This window comes from Mesocricetus auratus, unplaced genomic scaffold (assembly GCF_017639785.1).
Source record: "Mesocricetus auratus isolate SY011 unplaced genomic scaffold, BCM_Maur_2.0 Super-Scaffold_100024, whole genome shotgun sequence".
Lineage (NCBI taxonomy): Eukaryota > Metazoa > Chordata > Mammalia > Rodentia > Cricetidae > Mesocricetus > Mesocricetus auratus.
In genome coordinates this window covers 20632213-20654762 of record NW_024429205.1, presented here as the reverse complement: position 1 = coordinate 20654762, position 22550 = coordinate 20632213, and the positions used below count along the sequence as shown (strand labels likewise).

General features: G+C 45.0%; 3 protein-coding genes across 7 annotated transcripts in view; all 3 read right to left on the bottom strand.

Annotated features, from left to right (window-relative positions):
- Positions 1–4670, bottom strand: part of Znf512 (zinc finger protein 512) — a 38778-nt gene extending 34108 nt beyond the window's left edge. For 2 of the 5 annotated variants that reach the window (XM_040730726.1, XM_040730727.1), the window contains exons 1-2: positions 4524–4670; positions 3929–3987 (exon numbers count right to left, since the gene is read on the bottom strand). In XM_040730726.1, the coding sequence (XP_040586660.1) occupies positions 3929–3987; positions 4524–4553 (89 nt within the window). In that variant the 5' untranslated portion in view covers positions 4554–4670. Of the gene's footprint in view, positions 1–3796; positions 3816–3928; positions 3988–4523 lie in introns of those variants that run through there. The other 3 variants (XM_040730728.1, XM_040730729.1, XM_040730730.1) reach the window with 2 other exon arrangements.
- Positions 4671–4969: 299 nt separating this feature from the next.
- CUNH2orf16 (chromosome unknown C2orf16 homolog) lies at positions 4970–10751 on the bottom strand. The gene has a single exon (XM_005073637.3). The coding sequence runs from the start codon at positions 10749–10751 to the stop codon at positions 5142–5144; it is 5610 nt and encodes a 1869-aa protein (XP_005073694.2). The 3' UTR covers positions 4970–5141.
- Positions 10752–17044: 6293 nt separating this feature from the next.
- Positions 17045–22287, bottom strand: LOC121133760. The gene is made up of 3 exons (XM_040730657.1): positions 22212–22287; positions 19617–21237; positions 17045–17254 (listed from the first exon to the last, which is right to left on the bottom strand). Exons 2-3 carry the CDS (start codon positions 21225–21227, stop codon positions 17045–17047), a joined length of 1821 nt encoding a protein of 606 aa, XP_040586591.1. The 5' UTR covers positions 21228–21237; positions 22212–22287.
- Between the last annotated feature and the right edge of the window lie 263 nt (positions 22288–22550).

Here is a 22550-nt window from a genome sequence, read left to right as displayed (position 1 = left end):
AGGGACAGGAGTGAAGGAGCACACCAGAAACTTTTGGGAGGGGCTGGAAAGATGGCTCAGCAGTTAAGAGCATCTGTTGCTCTTCTAGAGGACCCAAGTTCAGTTCCTAGCACACACACTGGGAGGCTCACAACTGCTTGCAGCTCTAGCTCCAGATCATCCAACCCCTCTGGCCTCAGGACACAGCACTCACATATATAAAACCCACACAGATACAAATACATACTTTAAAATAATAAAAATAAATCTTAAAAAAAAGCAGGGCAGTGGTGGCACATGCCTTTAATCCCAACACTGAGGAAGCAGAGGATGATCTCTGTGAGTTCGAGACCAGCCTGGTCTACAAAGTGAGTTCCAAGACAGCCAGGGCTACACAGAGAAACCCTGTCTCGAAAAAGAAAGAAACAAAAACAAAACAAAAATCTTCGGAGGGGCTGGGGAGATGTCTCAGCAGTTAGAACAGTGGCTGCTCTTGTAGAGGACCCAGGTTCAATTCCTTCACATTGTGACAGCTCACATCTGTCTGTAACTCCAGTTCCAGGGATCTGATGCCCTCTTCTGGCCTCAGTAGGCACCAGGCACACACGTGATACAGGCATACAAGCAAGAAAACACTCATACACATAAACTTAAATTTTAAAAAACTGTGAGACAGAAAGTCTGTCATTGTGATTGCAGTTTGATAGATTCGTTCTTATATCAAAATGGAACATTGTGTACACATGAAGTAAATGCATTTACTGTATGTCAATTATACCTTAATAACGGGAATTGACAGACCTCCAGGAGCAATCTCTATTCAATAAAGACTGCACACCATCAATAGGCCATTAGGAGACAAATCCCATGAGATTCCCATTAGAAAACTCTTGTGGAGGATTTTTTTTTACTATCAACAGAGGACCCAGAAACCTCCATCTTCTATCTCATGAATAAGCACAAGCATGGACAAAAACCAATAGTTTGCAGGACCAGCACAATCAATATGCAGCAGATGAAGTCACCATGTTTAAGAAACTCTCTCCTCTCGGGAGGTAGAGGCAGGCAGATCTCTGTGAGTTCAAGACCAGCCTGGTCTACAGAGCGAGTTCCAGGGCAGCCTCCAAAACAAGACAGAGAAACCCTGTCTCAAAAAACCAAAAGAAAGAAAGAAAAAAAAACCTCTCTCCTAGGTTACTACCTTGTTTTTAAAAGACTCAACAGAAACATGTCAAGTATTTTGTGCTGTCTATCAACCCAAAGCAGTTTTATTAAAAATGATACTATCTCAAACTTTCACAAACGACAACACTGTAACAAGAAAATGCCCTTATGATGCAACACCTTTCATGATTAATGACTTTATAATTTATCACTGGTGTAGCAAGTCTCGGCTCCTAATCATACAAATGTCAAAGTTGGCCTATTTTCAACTCTTTTTGGATTAAGCCTTTGTAAGAGACCCTGGCTTATTCTTTTAGGTGCAAATATTTAGATTTTGTTTTAAAAGGCATTTTAGTTCATCTCAGCATCCTTTGTAGCCTTTTCCTAGTTTATCTACCTTTTTTGTTTTGTTTTGTTTTGTTTTACAAGACAGGGTTTCTCTGTATTGTTTTGGAGGCTGTCGGTCCAGCCCAGCCTCGAACTCACAGAGATCCTCCTGCCTCTGCCTCCCGAGTGCTGGGATTAAAGATGTGCACCACCACTGCCCCACTAGTTTATCTACCTCTAAAGATTGGTTTTCCCCAGGTTTCATTCTCTTTTCAGGTCTCACTTCAGACCGTCAGCTCCCAAACTTTGCAATCTCAGAAGATTGAGTATTCCTGGGGCAGGAGACATGGCTCAGTGCTTAAGAGCATCTGGTGTTCCTGCAGAGGACCCAGGTTTGATTCCCAGCACCCACACGGTGATTCACAATCACCCATAACTCCAGGTCCAGGAGATTCGATGGCCTCTTCTGACCTCTGTCTGTACACAGACACCCATGTGAGCAAAACAATAAGCACATAAACAAATCTAAAACATTTTTTAAGTACTCTCAATGAGTCCAATCCTGATTAAAGGATGGGCAACCCATTTCCCTTCACATTGTTTCCAATCTTCTCCACGCAAGCCAACGTGCACACTGAGAAACACTGTTCTTACCATAATTCCTGTGAGCTTATGAATACACTCATCTTGTAGAGGAAAACAACATGTTTCCTAGTACTTTTCACAGAAGTTAATTCTCAAGTCTGTATTTTAGATCAACTCTTGAAATGAAGCCCAAATCCATTCATTTTGTTTCTAACGTTACCTCTTGTTCAAAAATTCCCAGTTTGGTTTATGAATCCAAAATCCAACTGTTGCCAAAGACAGACATCTGTAGACACCCTATGTTCCTCCCTCTTACCTCTCCCCTCCAAACATCATATACATCTGTAATACAGTGATGATCACAGACCATGTTTCTTTTTTTTTCTTAGGATATTATAATTGTCTTGGTACCAGTCACCTTTCAATTCATCTCTTCAAAAGTGACCTTTCCCCTCCAGGGTAATTACAATTCCAACATCTTAGCATGCCATAATGCCCTCATGACCTAGCTGCTGCTAACTTCTCTAAAGGTTGTCCCTGTAATACCCTCCACCATTTTCCAAGCCAAAGATACAGAACTAGGGGCTGGAGAGATGGCTCAGAGGTTAAGAGCACTGACTGCTCTTCCAGAGGTCCTGAGTTCAATTCCCAGCAACCACATGGTGGCTCACAACCATCTACAGTTCAATCTGGTACCCTCTTCTGGCATGTAGGCAGAACACTGTATATGTAATAAATAAATAAATCTTAAAAAAAAAAAGATACAGAACTAGTTAGAAGTAACTTCTTTTACCTGTTTAAAGGCTGTTGTCTTCAGACTAGAGGGTTGGGTCTCCTAGCTAGCTAACTGCATTATTCTTTGACTTTCAAGATTCTATCTATGAAAGGCATATTCTGGAAATACTAAAATCACCACTCTGCTTCCCAAAAGCACAGAATTAAATTTCACTATAAAAATATTTACTAGCAGTGCATTCAGTAGCTCATGCCTGTAATCCCAGCACTGGGAAGTTTGAGGGCATAGGAATGCAAAAGTTCAAGTTCAGTCTGGGCTACACAGTCAATTCTGATCAGCCTGAGCCACAGAATGACACCCTGCCTCAATCAAAAAACCAGTGTTTGGTGGCACAGCATGAATGTAACCCCAGCACTCAGGAGGCAGACACAGGAGAACTGCAAGTTACAGGCTAGCCCGGGCTTCATAGTGAGCTTACAGATAGCGAGACCCTACCTCAAAAAACACATTTTTCCTGTTACATTTGTCTGTGTTGCTATGCTTACCTGTCTCATTCTCTTTCCCAAGCCTGTAAGCCCAACCTACTACACAGCTGGCACAGAGCCGGCATTAAATAAATGTTATCTAAATGGATGTATTCACCAGGGAGGTCCAAGTTAATAGGAATCTTTTTTTTGTATTAGCCATGGAAAAACTTAGCACATTCAGTACACAAAATGTCAGTGCCACAACTAAGTAGCTTGAAAACACAGCGGTTTCTTACAGCTATTTTCATTTTCCCTCCCAAGCTCATCAAATTAATTATAAGCACATATTTGATGGGGGGAGGGGAGGATGCAGGGTACCACTAGTTGAATCACACAGTTTTTATTATAATGCACCTTTTTATTGCAAGCTATGTTTCCCTTCCCCGCTCTAGGATCACACCTCTACAGTCCAATCATGTAGCCACCGGCTACAGACAGCTGCTGAAATTTAAGTCAATTAAAATGAAATAAAACTTACAATTCAGTTTCTCAAGTGCCCCCAAACCACACCTGGCTGGTGGCTATGGCGCTCCACAGTGCAGACACAGAACATCCTTATCGGCACCGTGTCTACACAATTTCAAAAATGTCCTCCGAAAACCTCACTTACTTCTTAGCTCCCACGATCCTGGTGCTCCTCTGCTGCTTAAAGGGTGTGGGTCCAGGGGTCTAGCAAATCACAAGCACACGGGTGAGGGCTGGGGACCTTCGAATTTCATCCACAAAGAGACGAACCCCCCTCGTGCCCACAAGTGAAGCTCTGGCGGGCAACCACTTCAATGGAACGAAGGTGACACTTTTCGGGGAACGTGTGCCATCTTATCTTTCTACAATGTGAAGGCGGGTTGACAATACCAGAGCTCTCATCTCTGCCCATTCTCAAAGCCCTATCCTGGATGGAGGCTCGAAAAGGAAGACGGGGGAGGGAAAAAAAAAAGATAGAGGAAACGGAAGGCACTGGGGATGCTGAGGGAATGATAAACTAATTACAACCTGTCGGGGAACTGAGTCCGGGGATATGGGGGGGGCAGGCAAAAATAAAAATGGGAAAGAAAAGGGGGCCAGTGGACCTGATATAAAAGGGTGGGGCCTACGATGGGCTCTGATAAAACCAACTCTGGGTCCGGGACAAAAGCAAGGGACCGCGTGTTCTCGGCTCGACAGTTCTATCTCTAAAAGTACAATGGTCACACCAAGAAACTCACGGCGGTGACTGCACCGAGTCTGGAAGACATCACTCCCCCTCCACGCCTAACAATTTCACCCAAGGGCTCCGGCCAGACCAACGCCACTTCCGCTCTCCTCGCCTCTCCCGGATGTGGTCTCGGCGGCGTACGAGCCCAGATCTGAACATCTACTTCCGCCTAGCCGCTTCCGAGGGGGCTGCGGCGGGGGAGGGCGTCACGTGACCGCCCGGGCTCGGGCTTCTGTTGAGATTCCCGCCCCCGCCCGCGACCCGGGGGGTTGGGTGGGGGATGAGGGAGGCCGGCGGGGCTGGAGAGCTGGGGTGAGGAGGGGGCGGAGTCTGGAGCTCCGCGGGGGGTCCTCGCGAGCCGCCGCCCGAGAGCCCGGCGTTCGCACTGCTGGGGCCCCGCCCCCACCCCCCACCCCCCCACCCCCGCCATAAGTGATCTTACAGCTGCAAACAGAGTTCAATGATTGCCCCTTTATTGATCTTTAAATGACAGGCCCGGTGTCACGCCCCTCCCAGACGGCTCTTTGGTTGCTGAGGGCGCAGGCAGTGGCCGAGCACAGGAAGGGGGGGCAGCTAGGCGAAGATTTGTAAGACGCAGCATTAGTAGGGGCAGGCCTCTCCTTCTCTCCTAACTGCGAGCCCCCAGGCTGGTCCAGCTTTTGAGGTTTTTGGTGCGGTCCCTAGAAGACATACTTAGATAAGTCTTGAACTCTTGAGACACGCCAACTGTGGGCGTCTCCTGGGAACTGTGCTTGAGCCTGTCCCTGGGACTGTGACGGGGTCTGCAGTCGCTGCGGCCGCGCTGGCTCCCCTCGGAGTGGTGACTGTGTCTGCTCTCGGAGGGACTGTACTGAGTTCTCCCGGAATGGCTGCGGTGGCGGCGTCTGGAAGGCGGCCTGTGGGGCCTGGGCTTGGAGTGACTGTGGTAGACTCTTCCAGAAGAGCTGTGCCTTCTCCTACCAAAGGGGCTGGAGGAAGAGCTGTGTCTTTTCCTACCAAAGGGGCTGGAAGGGCTTCTCTCGGAGACACTACCGTGGCTCCTTTGGCTCCTTTCCGAAGGACTGCCCCGGGTCCTCCGGGTGGGACTGAACTGCCTCCTCCAGGAGGGACTGCGGCATCTCAGAGAGGAGGGGCTGTGTTGGCTCCTCCCAGAAAGACTGAGTCGACCCTTTGGGGAGGGAGTGTGTCTTCTCTCTCGATGACTTCGAGAGCTCCTCCCCGAGAGACTGCGAGGCCTTCTCGCAGAAAGATTGGGTCGGCTCCTCCTTGAGGGGCTGCGAGCTCTCCCCTTAAAGAAATTGTGATGGCTCCTGTCAGAGAAACTTTGAGGGGTTCTTACAAAGGGACTGCGATCTTTTCTCTGGGAGGGACTGCGATGACTCCTCTCGGAGAGACTTCTAAGGGTTCTGTCAGAGGGATTGCTGTGCTTTCTCAGGGAGGGACTGCGATGTCTCCTCTCAGAGAGACTTCGGTGATGAGTTCTCCCCGGGAGGCTGAGATAGGTCCTTTCAGAAGGCTTCTTAGGTAGGGCCCTCTCCCCAAAGAAGCCGTGTTGTTCTTCCTTCAGCGTGTGTGTCTCTTTAAAGTGACTCTGATGGGCGCTCTTCAAAGGGGCGTCAGGTGCAGGAATCTCCTCAGTCTGAAATTTGGCCTCTATATTAGACTCCAGAGCGCAGATTTCAGCTTTGTAGTTCTTTCCTTTGCCTTTGACATTTTTAACTACACTCAAAGGCTCTATGACTGAAGTAGCTTGGATAATGAGATTTCTTTGCGGGACCATGGTCTTCGGCAATTGCAAAAGTCTGAGTTGGGGAGCGCACACTTGTTTTGGCTGTTGAGCTTGTCTACATTGGGCATGAGTTTCCTGCAATCTGTCCTCTTGCTTAGGGGTCAAACCTGTTGACCTTGACTGGACAACCTGTGTGCTGGCTCCTTTGTCCTCTTCTGTTAAACAATAATCGCTGGCTTTTTGTTTGGGGTGCAGGTTTTTGCTTGACCACAAATTGTCTGTACTGGACCCCTCCTCAGGCTTCCGTCCAGTAACAGCCAACATTCTGTGTGCTGTTTGGAAGGCCTGCCTCAGGCCCTGAAAAAGTAGCTGGATGAACTTGGGCTGGGAGGATTTCTTAGGCTGTCTCTTGGAAGAAACAGTGCTTGTTTGAGCAGTGTCAATACTCTTTCTTGATGGATCCGTCAGCGTTGCCGAAGGACTCTCCTCTATGGTTCTGTTTTTGTAGAACTTTGTGTTTTGTGTTTTAAGTTCCTGGGTGGTTTTCTTCGCTGGGTATTTTAAGTCAGAGGTCTTTCTGAGGCTTGATTTAGCCCAGTTTTCATCTTGGTTACTTTCAAAGCCACTCTCTGATAAGGAGTGGACCTGACAGAATTCGTAGTGTCCCGAGTCTTTGGCTTCTGCCTTTCCCACCCCGCCATGGCTGCTCCATTGCCTTTGTCTCACATGAACTTCTCCAGAATCCAGGGACTGGGAATATCTGGACTGGAAATCTCTTGGAGAAGTTGGACTCTTGGAAGCTGGAGTATAGACTTTAGCTTTCCTTCGTGATGGTGGGGCAGTACTCTTCCACGTATCCGCTCTGTTTCTTCCACGATACTTTGATACGTGGGGTCTTTTCCCAGTTCGCAGTCTGAAACCGAGGTGTAACCGAATCTCTCCGTGGCCTTCAGGGGTGCTTAAAAGGTGGATCTGCGGGTAGATGAGAAGATAGGGCCCGAAAGCAGACTGTAACTTATGACAGCAATTAAATCCTGAACACCGGCCACACTGCAAGCAGATTGGATATTTCAGGACAAGACCTGATGCTAGAGGTGGGGGGACATTGTGGGGTATTTGACTCCTTAAGAGTTTTGCTGCTATTTTTAGCTGTAGGTCTTTTAGCAGGTGGAGCTGTTCTGAGATGTCGGTCTTGGTCTGGGAAAGATAACTTGCCTTGAGAGAGTGGTGAGACTCAAAAGTCCTTGTTGGTGAATCAACCTGTGAGTTCTTACTCTGCTCCCTGGAAACAGGATCATCCCTATTGTAAAGTATCCCGAGAGGAGACTCTGACTTTGCTAAGGCAGGAAACTGGGCCCCCGGACATGAGACAGGTACTTGCTGAGTGGCTTCCTGGAATATGTCACTGAGTTTTGAATTTGTTTTCTTTATTCCCAATCTAGTACCAGAATATTGCTGTATTATAGAAGATGTGGATCCACGGGTCCACATCTTTAAGGGCATCCTTTTCTCATTACCATGACATAAAATATGTCTCTGAATATAGTTTTTGAACACTGAAGTCTGAGAAATTGTCCTTGGACCCCTCTCTACTAGGCTCTGGGAAAATTCCATCAGTTCAGCTGGAACCCCAAATAAATTCTGAATAGATCGACAGATATCCATAGTGGTTCCTTCTGTTAAAAATGGTTGAGAACAAAGCTTCCTTTCCATAGTGGTCCCCAGAACATTCCCCAGCATTAGCATATTGGAGAGATATTTCCTAGGCAGTCGCTGCCTACAGACATGACTTTCCCAGACATTCTGTTGTCTGCCCAGGAAAGAACGGATAGAGTTCCTTCGAGCTCCTAATCCTGCCTGAAACTCTGAGGGTAGTAATCTCAGTGGATACGGAGAATAGCTTTGGAGTGAATCCCCAAATTCCTCCATTTGCTTCTTTTTAGCTCCTTCCTTAGTAGATATGACATCCATTTCCCAAATCTCAGGATATAGGGTTCCCACAGCATTCCCTGTCTTGCCAGAGGGAAAGACCAAAGGAAGAGCTGATGATTGTATCATAATAGTGTCTGTGTATGACTCTGGGGACTGCAAAATACCAACACCAAAGTTCTTCATAGTCAAGGCTCTTGATACTTCTGGCATTCCAGAACCCTGAAGGGGTGATAATTCGGTTGTTTTGACAGAGCTTGAAATAAATGGGATTGAAGGACTGTGTATAAACCTGGAGAAGTAATTTTCTGCTTGCAGTTTTTCTGATTTTATCGTTTTTGAGTCTCTATCCTGTGACACCTGTCCTTGATTCAAATCCTCAGTTTCCATATCTTTTGGAGATTCTGTTTTAATCCCTAGAAAATTTTCAGCCTGAACTCTTTGCTTGCGAGTTAATACTGGAGGTTCCTCAAGTGGAGATGTTTGCTGTAAGATTAATTCTGCAGACTTCCCTTGAATATTTGCCCTTGGAGTTCGTTCCATAGGTTTTCCCATGTCTTGAAGATGTGGTCTTGGGAGTAAACAGTCTTTTACTTTAATGCTTGATCTTGTGGCAACTCCTATTGGCTCTATAGCCTGTGGACTTGGTCCTGGTGCCAGCTTTTCAGATTTTACCATCAGAAGCAGTGGCTTGGGGACCAATATAGTCTTTATAACTTGAAAGCCCAACAAGTCTATTGTTTCTAAAATTTGATGTGTTGGCTCTGCAACTAATTTCTCAGATTCCACAGTTTGTAGCCAAAATCTTGAAGTAAATTCTGAAAATATCACATCATGCAGTTTGGGAGTAGAATCAGCACATTTTGACACTTGAGAGATAGTCTCCGGTAACATCACAGACTTTATAACTTGAAGTGGTGATCCAGGGATCACATTCACAGATTCTTTGGGGAGAGCCACTGATAGAGGACCTTGAAGCTGTGTCTTTGTAGATTCTGTCACTATATCTAGTGACTTTGGACTGATCCTTACAAAGTTTATAACTTGATCCAGTGATTCTATTGGCATTTTGCTTGCATTTTCCATGTTTGCATGCTGGGGCTTTGTTAGCCTACCTGCTTCCTTCCTTGACTGCCGTGGTGGATGCAAGACAGATGGCTCCCTTTGGGATCTTCTCTCAGAGCTCACCACCACAGGTCCTAAGTCTTGAGGACATGGCCTTGGAGATTTTTCTGTACATTCAGTCTCTCTATTTACTGGCTTTGAAGTCACTCTAAGAAATTCTTTCCCTTGGTGTCTTGCCTCACAAGTTAGCTTCATCATTTCTGCAATACAATTCTTGAAGTCAACGGTCATTCTATCAGATCCTTGTTTTGTCTGTAACTCCTTGAAGTCTTTAAATTGAGGCCACGAACAAGACAGCAACTCCAGAGTTTCTGGGATTGGGTAGCTTTTCTGTGGGGTCAATTCTGAGTTTGAATCTTGATCGCTTGGTGTTGAAGTCAGATTAGCAAATGCTGGTACAGGAGCATCTGGCTGCTGAGGCATCCCTAATGATTCTGTGACTTTATCTGTTGGTTTGGGGGCCAACCTCATAGATTTCTTTATAGTTTCTGTGCTTTCATGTCCCAACCCTTTTGTCATTTCTGAAGATCCCATATATTGATAATTCACCAACTTAGGGACTTGGTGCCTTATCTTCGTGCTTATCTCTGTATACTCTACCACCTGTTGCCCTGGTCTATATGTCACTTTAGGGGATTCTGTGATTTGATTACTTGTTTGGGGGATTTGGTTCCCAGATGTCACATCTTGAGGGAATGGCCTTGGTGATAACCTCACAGAGTTTCCAGCTTGTGGGAGAGACACTGATGACAATTTCACATGTTTTACACTTTGCCACTTCTGCTCTGATGTACATTGTTGTGATTCAGGAATCAAATTTGAAAATTTGACACTAGTCAGCGCTGGTCCTGCTGAGAACTTCCTGGTGGATTCTGGCGTTAATACCATTGGTTTATCTAAAGGAAACTGTTGGAAATTCATACCTTGCTGTTCGGATCCTAGCCTTAGCAGCGTAGATTTTGTATCTTGAAAACATGGCTTTGGTGCAAAGGAAGACTTAGCACATTGAGAACTGTGGGCTAGTGTGAATTCTGAGGTCACACTTTGAGACTGTGACCCTAACTTCAATGGAACAGATTTAATGTTTTGAAAACAAGGTTCTGGTGAAAATTCCTTACTTCTCAAATCCTGCAGACCACAGCCAGGGGTCAGTTTCACAGGATTTGTACAAAGCAATGGCCTTTTGCTCATCTCTGAAGACATTCTATCTTCACCAAGTGGTGCTGGTAAAACTCCCACAGATTTCACACCAGTTGACTGAGGCCTTGAAGCAAACATGGGTTGTGTGGTTTGCTGCCCTGACCCAAGTTGGTTCTTCAAAAATGGGATCTCTTGAAACTTTGCCCCTCCCACTAAGTTAGATGATTTCCTACCTTGAAAAGGTGGTCCAGAGCTCAACAGAACAGATTTTTTACACTGAGATTCTGATGTAGGGGTCAACTCAAAGGGCTTCATGTTTTGCAACTGTGGCCCTGAACTAAGCTTCATTTGATTTGTATGTTGTGATTTTAATCCTGGAATCACTTCAGAAAAATTCATACATTGTACCTGTGACCCAGGGTTGTATCTTACAGGTGCGTGTACACCTGTAATATTTGACCTTGGAGTTGATTCAGGCTTCAAATCTTGCAAGTGTTGTCTTGGGTTAACTATGACAGGCATCTCTCGTTGAAGTCCTGTCTTTGGGTTCAACTCAGAAAACTTCATACCTTGAAGGTTTAGAGCTTGTAAATGTGGCCTACGGTTGTATCCAGTAGAATTTACAGGCTGAGATTCTTGTCTTGGAGTACGTGCAGAATTATTCACATCTTGAAAATGTGTCTTGGTGTTGCACCAAACAGTATTCACACACATAATTTGTGGTGCTGGAAATGTTGTACAAGAATTCATATCTTGAAGAAGTGGCTCAGGATTATACCTATTAGAATGCTCACACTGAGGGTTTTGCCCTGGAGTGCACGCAGAATTCACACCTTGCAAATGTGATGAAGGGGTATGCCCAGTAGAATCTACACACTGAATTTGTGGCCCTAAAATTGGTGTCCATTGATTCACACCTTGCAAATGTGCTTCCGGATTGTACTCAGTGGAATTCACACATGGAGGACTTGAATTCACACATGGAGGACTTGGCCCTGGGGTGCATACAGAAGAATTCACACACTGAGGGCTTGGCCCTGGGGTGCATAGAGAAGAATTCACATCTTGTAAATTTGGCTCATGGGTGCACCCAGTACACCCAGTAGAATCTACAGATTGCAATTTCGGTCCTAAAATGCACGCAGAAGAATTAACTCCATGGGAATGTGTCCCAGAGTTGCATGCAGGATTTATCCATTGAGGGCCTGGCGCTGGAATGCATACAGAGGAATTCATATCTTGCAAATATGGCCCAGGTTTACACCCACTGGAATTTATATATTGAGAATTTGCATTGGGAGTCCATGCAGAATTCACACCTTCCAAGTGTGGGCCAAAGTAGGACACTTTAGATTTTATACCTTGAAGATCTGGACCGGGGTGCAACTCAGATGATTCTACATTTCGTGTTCTGGTGTTGGATACGGTAACATTTTTACAGTGAATCTGTGGCCCTGGACTCGGGTCACAGGATGCCCTACCTTGCAGTCTAGGCTCATGCTTGAATTGCAGAGATAGCTCATTTAGCAGCTTGGCCTCTGGACACACCTCAGAAGGTTTTATCTCTTGCAACCGTGGCCCAGGGTTGAGCTCTAAAGACTGCATACCTGTTCCCAGGCTCAAGTCAGAGGATTTCACATCTTGCAACTGTTGCTCTGAATTGGATTCCATAGATTTCAGGTCTTGAAGCGTTCTATATAATTCTGATGACTCAATATGTTGCAAATGTGGCTCATGACTGAACACTATTGATGGTACACTTTGAGCCTGTTGCTTTTGACTCAACTTGTGAGATTTCCCATCTTGCTTCTGTTTTCTGGCATTGAGTTCAGAAGATTCCACGCTATAAATTGTTGAGTCCGAGGCCTGTTCAAAGGATACCACAACCTGTGATTCTACACCGTGACTGATCCCCGTATTCTTCATTGTTTGGACATTTGTGGGCCCAGCTCTCCCACCTTTCAACTCCGACCCAGGGGTGACTGCCTCAGGCTTCATACCTTGAAGATGTGATTCTGGTGTTAACATAGGTAATTTCCTGTCCTGTGACTGAGGGGGTAACTCCAACTGCAAAGGTTTCTTGTCAAACGCCTTCCAGAAAGCCCACTTAAAAGATTTAACATCTTGCCACAGTGGCTGATCTGCAAAGCCCCTGGGTTTCTCTTTTTGAAGCATGTCCTCTGAAATCACTTCAGAAGGCTTCATACTCTGCAAGCCTGGGCCAGAACTGACTTCCTTCGATCTTCTGTCTTGAAGCTTTGTCCCCAGAGTTGACTTAGAATAATTCTCATCTTGTAATTGAGGGCCTGAGTTTAACTTCACAGATCCCTCATTTGGGGGCTTTGACTCCACTGCCACACCTTGTAACTTTGGGCCTTGGTTAAACTCTACAGATCCCCTGTCTTGGAGCATTTTCCCTTGAGCCAATTCAGATGGCTTTTTATTTTGTGTCTGCAGTCCAGAATTAAAGTCCATTGCTTTTACACCTTGAGGTTTTATTTGTGTCACTACCTCAGAAGAGTTTATACTTGGCACATGTCCCATAGAGTTCACATCTTGAAGTCTCACACTCATGATGAGCTCAGGGTATTTCAAATCTTGTAAAGGGGGACCTGAGTTCAGGCCTACAGGTTTTGTGCCTAAAAACATCTTCCTCGGGGTGAATTCAGATTTGTTACCTTGTGATTTTGAAGTAGGTTTGGTTTCTGCCAATTTCATACCATGAACCGTCCTCTCTGTGATGACTTCAGGTGTCATGTCTTGTAGATGTGGTCCAGGACTGAAGTCCACAGATTTGACATCTTGGACCTTTATACCCATGATTGTCCTTGAAGATTGCAGATCTTGTAACTGCGGGCCTGATTCACAGTCTTCCATTTCCATTCCTTGAGACTTTATCCTTAGAGTTGAATCGGGTTTTATACCTTGCCACTGTGGCCCAGGTTTACAGTCTAGCTTGACACTTCGAATTTTGGTCCCCATAGCTAACTCAGTAAATGGTTTACCTTTCAACTGTGAGCTGGGACTTATCTTAGTACATTTCATATTTTGGGACTCTGTTTCAGGTGTCAAGTTAGAACATTTTGCACTTTGCCACTGGGGCCCAGAGTTGACCTCAGACTTCATACCTCGAGGCTTTGTCTGAAATGCCAGCTCAGAGGATTTTGCACTTTTCAACTCTACATTGTTTTGTGATTGTGGCCCTTGGCTTAATACCCCACATTTCACTTCTGAGGACTGTGACTCTTGTTTAAACACTAAAGATGTCACAGCTTGAGGCTGTGTCCCTGGGGGTGGCCCTAAGGGTTTCACTTCTTGTGGTTGTATTCCAGGGTTCACTCCAGGAGAGCTCCTGTCTTCTAAATGAAACCTGGGTTTGAATGCCGGTTTTGTATTATTGACCTTTGACCTTAAGGTTGGGTCACCTGCTTTCATACTTCTAAACTGTAGCTCAGATTTGAAATCAGTGGTTTTGAACATTTGAGGCTGATGTTCCTGAGTTGACCCTGAAAGTTGTTTACCTTGAAGCTTTGGCCTTGTAATCAACTCATCAGATGTCTTCGAATCTCTTAGCTGTACCAAGGATTTTAACTCTTTAGCGGTGACATCTTGAGATTGTAACCCTTTAAGATTCAGCATAGGTTTCTTAACTTGACAGTCAGACACTGGTATCCACTGGACAGATTTTGTATTTTCAAGCTGTGCTCTGTGGTGTGATGCCACACCTTTTACACATTGAGACTGTAGCTCTGAGGCTGATGCAGCTGTTTCCTCTTGCAGCTCCGGTTCTGGGGACGCCTCAGGGGTTTTTATATACTGTACTTGTGGCCCAAGGTTAAAATCCACAGATTTTTTTCCTTGAACTTTTGACCCTAGAGTCATCTCTGATGGCTTCACACCTCCCAACTGTATGGATGGTTTTCGTTCTGTAGATTTGACACCTTGAGATAGTGACCCACGATTTAATCCTAAAAACTTCACACCGTGGAACTCAGGTCCTGGTAGCCACTGAATCGATCTTATATGTCCAACCTGTGGCTCTCTGTTTAGCTCCACAGTTTTAATACCTTGAGGCTGTGGCTCTGAAGTGGATGCAAAGATTTCCCCTTTTTGCAGCTCTGGTTCTGGGGACGCCTCAGGGGTTTTTATATACTGTAGTTGTGGCCCAAGGTTAAAATCCACAGATTTTTTTCCCTGAAGTTTTGGTCTTGGAGTCATCTCTGATGGCTTCACACCTCCCAACTGTATGGGTGGTTTCTGTTCTGTAGATTTGACACCTTGAGATGGTGACCCACGATTTAATCCTAAAAACTTCACACTGTGGAACTCAGGTCCTGGTAGCCGCTGAATGGATGTTATGCTTTCAACTCGAGGCTCTCTGTTTAGCTCCACAGCTTTGATCCCTTGAGGCTGTGGCTCTGAAGTCAAGTTACAGGTTTTGGTTTTCTGAAGCCATGGAGAGGTTTTTACTGGCTGTGACTGGGGCTCAGGATGAAACCCCACAGATTTTTCTCCTTGAATTTTTGACCTGACAGTCAATTCAGATGACCTCATACCTCTCAATTGTGTTGACGGCTTCAATCCTGTAGATGCGGCACTCTGAGAACGTAGCCTTAAATTTGACCCTATATATTTCCCACTTTGAAACTCAGATATTGGTATCCATTGAACAGTTTTTGTACTTGCAGTTTGTGACTCTGTTTTCAGTGCCATAGTTTTCACACCTTGAAGCGGTGACTCTAACGTTGGCTCCGAGCCTTTCACTTGCTGCATCTGTGACCCTGGAGTCAACTGGTAAGGCTTCATACTTTGCACCTGTGACTCATATTGGGACACTTTAGCTTTTACATTATGAACAGCTGGTTCAGGAGCCAATTCAAATGAGGGTGTAGCTTTCAATGGTACCTTAGAGTTGATCTCTATGGGTTTTATGTCTGCTAGTTTGGGTTCTTGATCTGACTCCATAGACAACACATCTTCTGACTCAAACTGTTTCCTCAGCTGGTCAAAACCCCCAGCTTTCCACTCCGGTGAGTTCACAGTTATCTGGTCATCCTGACCAGGCTCAAGAGTTAAATTCATGGGTGCCATCCCTTGACGCTGTTGTGTTGCAACTAAATCCACAAATTTTACTCCTTGACTCCCTTGTGTTTTGGCCGTATTCACAGGTTTTAGAATGTGTGGCTTCAAGCATGAGATGGTCACATGTTTCTTATCTGGCATTTGTGGCTGTGAAGTTGGTTCCTTGGGTTTTATACCTTGTAGTTGAGACTCTTGCAACTCCTCCATAGGATTATCTTCAAACAGCATCCCTGGTTCAAAAGTCACAGGACTCTCCCCTTGCTTCTTTGGTTCAAGTCTCAAGCCCATGGTATTTACATCTTGAACCCATGTATCACGGGCCAACCCCACAGTTTTCAAATCTTGAATTCTTGAACCTGGAAGCAACTTCACAGACTTCATACAATCTGGCTGGGAACTACTTGGGGATACCACTGTAGATTTTATCCTCTCGAGACATTGTCCTAAAGTTAAGACCCCAGATTTCCTGTCTTGTAACTGTGGTCTTGAAGGTAGTATCTCAGATTTTAAACCTTTCAAGTTGGAGTCTGGAGGCAGCTCCTCAAGTTCCTTATGTCTTGCTTGTACCCCTGGGGTTGACAGCATAGATTTGACTTTTCCGAGCTCTGACTTTGATCTTAACTCCTTAGATTTCATGTCTTCCAAATGTGGCCCTGGCCTTAACTCATAAGATTCTATACTTTGTGCCTGTGGTCTTCTGATCAACTCAGAGTGAGCTACACTTGCTAAGTGTATCCCAGGACGTGATGTCACTGTTTCTGCATTTGGCATCTGTGGCTCAGATGCTATTTTATAATACATTTCATCTTCAAAGCTTGGTGCTTGATTCCCTGTGCCATATTTCATATCGTGAAACAGTGACTCTTGTACTATTAACTCCGGCTTCATCCCTTGCTTCTCTGGCTGTGTAGTCATCTCAAAAACTTTTACACACTCTAACTGTGGCCCCGAGTTTAACTCTGAATTCTTCACACCTTGAGGTTGAGTTCCTGGTATTACATCGAAAAATTTGACATCTTGCAGCCATGGCCCCGAGTTAAAACTCACCTGCCTTGTATCTTGTGACCCTGGAGTCATCTTTGCTAAGTTGGGATCAGGTATGCCTACCTCTGGAGTCATAGAACTCATACCATGAAACAGTGATCCTGGAGTTTGCTCCCCAAATTTGACTCCTTGAAGTTTTGGCCTAGAAGCCAACTCAGAAAATTTGGCATCTTGTTGCCACAATCCTGGTTTTACCTCCTGGGGGATCACACTTGGATATTGTGGTTCCGAAGTTGGTGTTGTGAGTTTCGTTCTATGAAACTCTGACACTTCCATAGGCAGAACAAGCTCCATGTCTTCAAGCTGCGGCTCTCGTCTCAATGGTGAAAAGGATTCTGGCATAAACCCCTGAGGCGTCCTATCTTGATGCTGAATACCTGGCATGAACTGTGTATGTTTGAAACCTTGGTGCTTGGATTCAGGGATCTCATCAGAGAATCTCACATTTTGCAAGCATGGCCCTAGGTTTACTTCCACAGACCTCACCTGCCGTGATTGTGGTTGTGGTTCTGGGACCGCTGGCCCCAGGATAAAATCTGACGATCTGATTTCTGGCACCGGGGAACAGGATATTGCTTCATCAGATTTCGCACCGTAATGTGGGGGGCCTGAGATGAAATTAACTGGGGTTTCCCCTTGAAGATATAGCCCTTGATAGAAGTTTGGAAATCTGACACTTTGCAATTGTGGCCCTGGAATCAATCCAGAGTCGACAGTTAGCTTTTGTGGGCCTAGATTTAAATCCACAGATTTCATACTTGGGGGCTGTGTCCCCTCAGTCAGTTGCTTTGGTGGTAAACTTTGGAGTCCTGGCTCCAGTTTTGACTTTTCAGGGTCTACCATTCCTATGGATGACTGTTGTATTACATTTACAGATCTCTCATTTTGCAACTGTGATTCTGTGTCTGTTTGTCTATACTCTATTTGGTGGAGTTGTGTCCCTGGGATCACATCTTTCATATGTGGTTTGGGTCCTGTCATTACCTCTGTAGGTCCTACAACTAGTGCAGATGGTTCAGCGATTACTTCTACAGATTTAAAATTTTGTGCCAAGGACTCTGATTTCTCACCTTGCCCTCCTGGTTCTAGATTCAACCCCAGAGATCCCATTTCTACAAATGGTTCTACTATGGTCCCCTGGGTATCATCAACTTTAGGCAATGTCAGTCTGATGGTATCGGTGTCGTCATATTCTGGTCTCAGAGTTATTTCTGATGGGTTAGTAACTTCTGAACATGATTCCAGAGTCACATGAACAAATTTCACATCTGGGGGCTGTGACTCTGGGGCCATCACTCCTGAGTTCAGATTTTGCACTTCTGATTCTGGTAGCAAATCCAGAGTACCTTTAATTGCATTTTGTGATTCTAGAGTCTCTTCCATCTCTTTTACAACTTGGGTCCTAGTTTCAGGAATATCATGGAGTGGTGATGAGCTCATCTCCATAGATTCAGAGGCTTGGCACAATGGTGCTAGAGTCATTCCTAATGAGAAGTGTGCCAACTCAACGGATTCTTCTACCTGATGACGAGTATCAGAGGTGACTCTGGCTTCTGAAGCTTGATGCTGTAGGGCCAGTCCTTTGGGTTCTGGGAAATGATAGCTTGGGTCGGGGCTCACTTCTATAGATTTTACTTCATAAAGATGTGTGCTTGGGATCAATTCGCCAACTTCCCCACTTTCCACCAATGCCTCAGAGACTAAACTCCTAACTTCTACCAATGGAGTCTTTGTATCTTCAAGCAATGGTACATGCACTATCTTATCAGAGCTGGTGTTTTGTGAACATGGTTTGGGGGCCAAGTTCACAGATTTGGTATCTTCAAGTGATGGTCTTGGAGTCAACTCCACCACTTTTATATCTCCTTGTAACTCCTGTGGTAGGGTAGAATGAACGTCTTCCGTACCTTGAGATGGTGAAACGGGAGCCAAATGTGGATCTGGGGCCAACCCAGAAGACTGTATGTTTTGGAGTTGTGGTCCAAGTGTCAGTTGGCCAGATTTCACATCTTGAAGCTGAGATTTAGGGGCCAATAGCAAAGATTTCTCACTTTGCAATGGTGGCAAGGGGGTTAATTCCTCAGATTGCACATTTTGCTGGTGCAGTTCTGGGACCAAATCTGCAGATACCAATGTTGAGTTCTGTGGTCCATATTTTACTTTTTCTGGGACTAAATCTGGGGTTATGTCCACAGGTTTCATACTTTGCAATCTGAGATCTGGGATTAGGTGCTCAGTTTTTACATTCTGTAATTCTAGGGATAAGTTCATTGAATCCATAACTTTAGGCTGTGGGACTGTGTTTCCCCCCAAATATTCCATTTCCTGAAGTAGTGGTGTAACTGGCACTACTTCAGCTTCTGTACTCTGATGCTTTTGGCTCCTTTCTATAGATACTGTACTTTGATCTGGTGGTGCTGGGATTGTTCTCATAGATTCCATTACTTGATGATGTGACTGTGTTACCTCTATAGGATCCTTCGCTTGTGGCCAGGTATCAGAGGTCAACCCCGTAGTTTCTGTCATTTTGTGACTTTTCTTTGGGTTCATCTCTGAATAGTTTAAGTCTTGGTGCCATGGGGTGAACTTCAAAGGGTCCATGACCCGATGAGACAGTCCTGGAGACAATGACACATACTCTGTGCCTTGATGTTGAGCAGTGATCCCCATGGAGTCTCCAGTTTGAACCTGTAACCCAGAAGGCAATTCCAGAGATTCTTTGACTTGAGCTACTGGCTGTGAAATCGAGCCAGGGGGCTCTACAACGTGTAATGGAGTGATCATTCCCGTGGGTAACACCTGTACTATCGGGGTCACATTTAGAGCATGCAGGGGTTGGCCTGATGGTAGTAGAATCACTCCTGATGGTTCCAGGACTTTGGATGGTGGCTGTAAAGGTACACTTCTAGATTCTACAGCTCCTACTGGCACAGTAGAAGTCAGAACATCTGATTGAGCTGACACTGGGGTCAAGTTTTTAGCTTGAGGCTGTGAGCCTTGGATCAAAGCCCTAGATTCTGTAATGTGTGGCTGTTCTGGTGGAATTAACTGCACGAAATCCATGGTTTGTTGTGTAGTTGAGCTAATTTTTATTGCATTTTGATTTATTGGAGCGGGAGTAATACCGATGTGTTTTGTGACTTGATTTTGTGACTCCACGGTCATGTTCAGTGTTTCCATGACTGTATGCTGTGGTCCTAGACTCGTATTTCCTGGTCCAATGGCTTGATGGTTATGCAATGTCTCCATCTTTACTGGTTTCATGACTTGGTATTGTGGCTTTGGGGCTATTCCTACTGATTCTACATGTGGATGTAATTCATTAATCATCCCCATGGAATCCATGACATGAAACAATGCTACAGGAGTTACATTCATGTTATCTGTGACTTGATTTGATCTTGAGACCATACTCTTTGTTTCCATAGTTTGATGCTGAGGACTTGTTCCTTTTATTGATTCAATTACTTGATTTGATGGCTGAGGAGTTATACTCACAGTTTCAGCTTGAATTGGTGGCTGTTGGGAAAACCCCACAGAGTCCATCACCTCTGAATGTGATTCTGGGATCATTCCCATTGAGTCCATAACCTGAAGCAATGCCAATGGAGTGACCTTTATGCTGTCTGTAGCTGAACGTGGTATCTTGGATGTCAGCTCCAAGTTAGTCACTTGTGCCTTGTGTGGCTGTATCATTCTTTCTGGCAGACCTATGACCCTCTGTTCTATACTCAATTGTAGCACATGCTTTGGATCCCTTTTCAGTAAAGCAGTTTCTTCCTGGATTATGTTAACTCCTAAATTTCTGGGAGATGGAGTGCCCATTGATATCACTAAAGGGTTATATCTAAGGACTTGGCGGTCATCCTCAGATTGTAACCGCTTGTTTGAGGTAAATGGCTGTGACATTTTTGCTTCTGTCCTACTTAGTTCAGAATTCATCCCAATGTTCACATGGAGATGAAACGATGAAACATCTGGAGATCTGCTGGTATTTTGCTCAGCAATCTGAGGAATGAATGTAGGTAACTGAGTTTTGGGGAGCTCTTGTTCAGGAACTCCTTGTACATCCATCAAACGATTGAGTATTTCCCAGGATTTCTTCACAGGCAGAGGTATCACTTGTTCCCGCAAAGTAGAAACCTTCTGAGACATATGTCCTTCCAGTTCTCCTCTGACTAAAGGAGAGAGCTGGAGTGGAGCCCATACTAGTGGACCCGGGCTCTCATTCAAGACAGAATTGAACCCCTGATCTGATAGCAAACGATTCTTTCTCTTGTCTTTCATTTTCTCTTGGTTGCAGGGATCTAGGGATTCTAAAATCGAATTAATAAAAGAGCTTTGGGCTTGTAAGGGAGGAAGCACTGCCAAATTCTGAAGAAGATCTGATTTCTCAGGGTCTGTCAGCTGAAAAGCAGGCAAGGGTGTGCTGTGGCTGGGCATAGATGGTTCCTTCTGGGAGGAGACAGGTACAACTGCTCCTTCAGAAAATATTGGAAGATAAGACAGGCTTGAGCTGTTGTCGGATGATCCAGAGGACACGCTATAGTCAGCAGAATGTTCTCCCTTTTTACAGTAACAGCAAGGTGGGACAACCTCCTGAACGACAATGTCAGAGACGGAGGAACAAGACATTTCTCGGGATTCTAGCAAACTCAGTTCCATAAGCGTTGACCTGAGAAACAAACAGAAATGCTTTAGTTTTCTTTGGAATCAGTAGGGGGTAAATTAGGAAGAAGAAAGAGAGTGGTCATTTCAAATCCAAAATATTTTTGGCCTAAGGGAGAGGTGAGGGAAAAGAGGGAGTACATTCACAAATATCAATTATTTATGTAAAGAATTCCTCCACCCAGAGCAAAGTAGATGAGTCAGTAAAGTACATGCTATATAGAGAAGCTGAGTTCCATCCCTAGAACTCACATGGAAATAGAAGGTTATAGTGCCCCAATGCAGAGTAAACAGAGACAAATGGATCCCTGGGAATCACTGGACAGCCAAGGCTAATTTGTGAGTCCCAGTGAGTGACTATCACACACACACACACACACACACACACACACACACACACACACACACCTATGCTTGTCATTAAGTCAGATGACCTGAGTTTGATCCCTAAGACCCACATGTTGGAAGGAGAGAACTGACGTCTGTGGCTTGTCCTCTGACCACCACATACATGATGTGACACACATGTGCACACATGCACAAAAATAAAAATAAATAAATGTAATATATACTGTGGGGCCTAGAGAGATGGCTTAGCAGTTAGAAACAATGACTGCTCTTCCAGAGGACCCAAGTTTGATTCCCAACAACCACATGGTATTCCACAAACACTGTAACTCCAGTACCAGGGGATCATACACTCTCCCCTGGCCTCTGTGGGCACCAGGATTGCATGCGGTGCACAAATATACATGCAGCCAAAATATCCATACACATGAAACATAAAATAAATAAATCTCAAGGGAGTTCTCCACTGTTCAGGCTTTCTTCTTTTACCTTCCTCCTTTACTTTTCTTCCTCCGTCCCGCCCTCTCTCTTTCTCCTCTCTCTCCTCCCTCTCCCTCCCTCTCTCTCCCTCTCCCTCCCTCCCTCCCTCTCTCTTTCTTTCTCTTCCTCTACCCAGAAACTCTGTTTCCTGACCTTGCATTTTCCAGATGTTGGAATATCTGTCGAAGACTCCTGTCTATTGACCAGAATACGTATTCCTGGGTCCAGCCCACGGGAAGCCCTGAAATACTGAACACAGCAGAGTATGTCAGGGGACTGAAGTGACAGTTAAGCACCAGTGAGCCAGCTAGTAAGAACAGAAAGCTAGTTTAGGAAGGAGGCAGTTGCTATCACAGTAAATAGCATTTACAATTAAGAAGGTGTCACAGATTTCTATTGTTGTGATGAAACATGATGACCACAAACAACTTGGGTGGGAAGGGGTTGTTTTTAGCTTATAACTCTCAGGTCAGAGTCCATTGCTAAGGGAAG

Bases quoted from the DNA above. Each gene is read 5' to 3' on its own strand.
- CUNH2orf16 (XM_005073637.3), bottom strand. From the start codon at position 10,751: ATGAAGCCCTTTGAGTTGACCCCTACATCAGAATCTCAGTGTAAAAAA.
- LOC121133760 (XM_040730657.1), bottom strand. From the start codon at position 21,227: ATGGAACTGAGTTTGCTAGAATCCCGAGAAATGTCTTGTTCCTCCGTC. The intron at 17,255-19,616 runs GTGCAGTTAATT...GATTGATTCCAG, and splicing joins CACAACAAACCATGGATTTC to GGCCACAATTGCAAAGTGTC.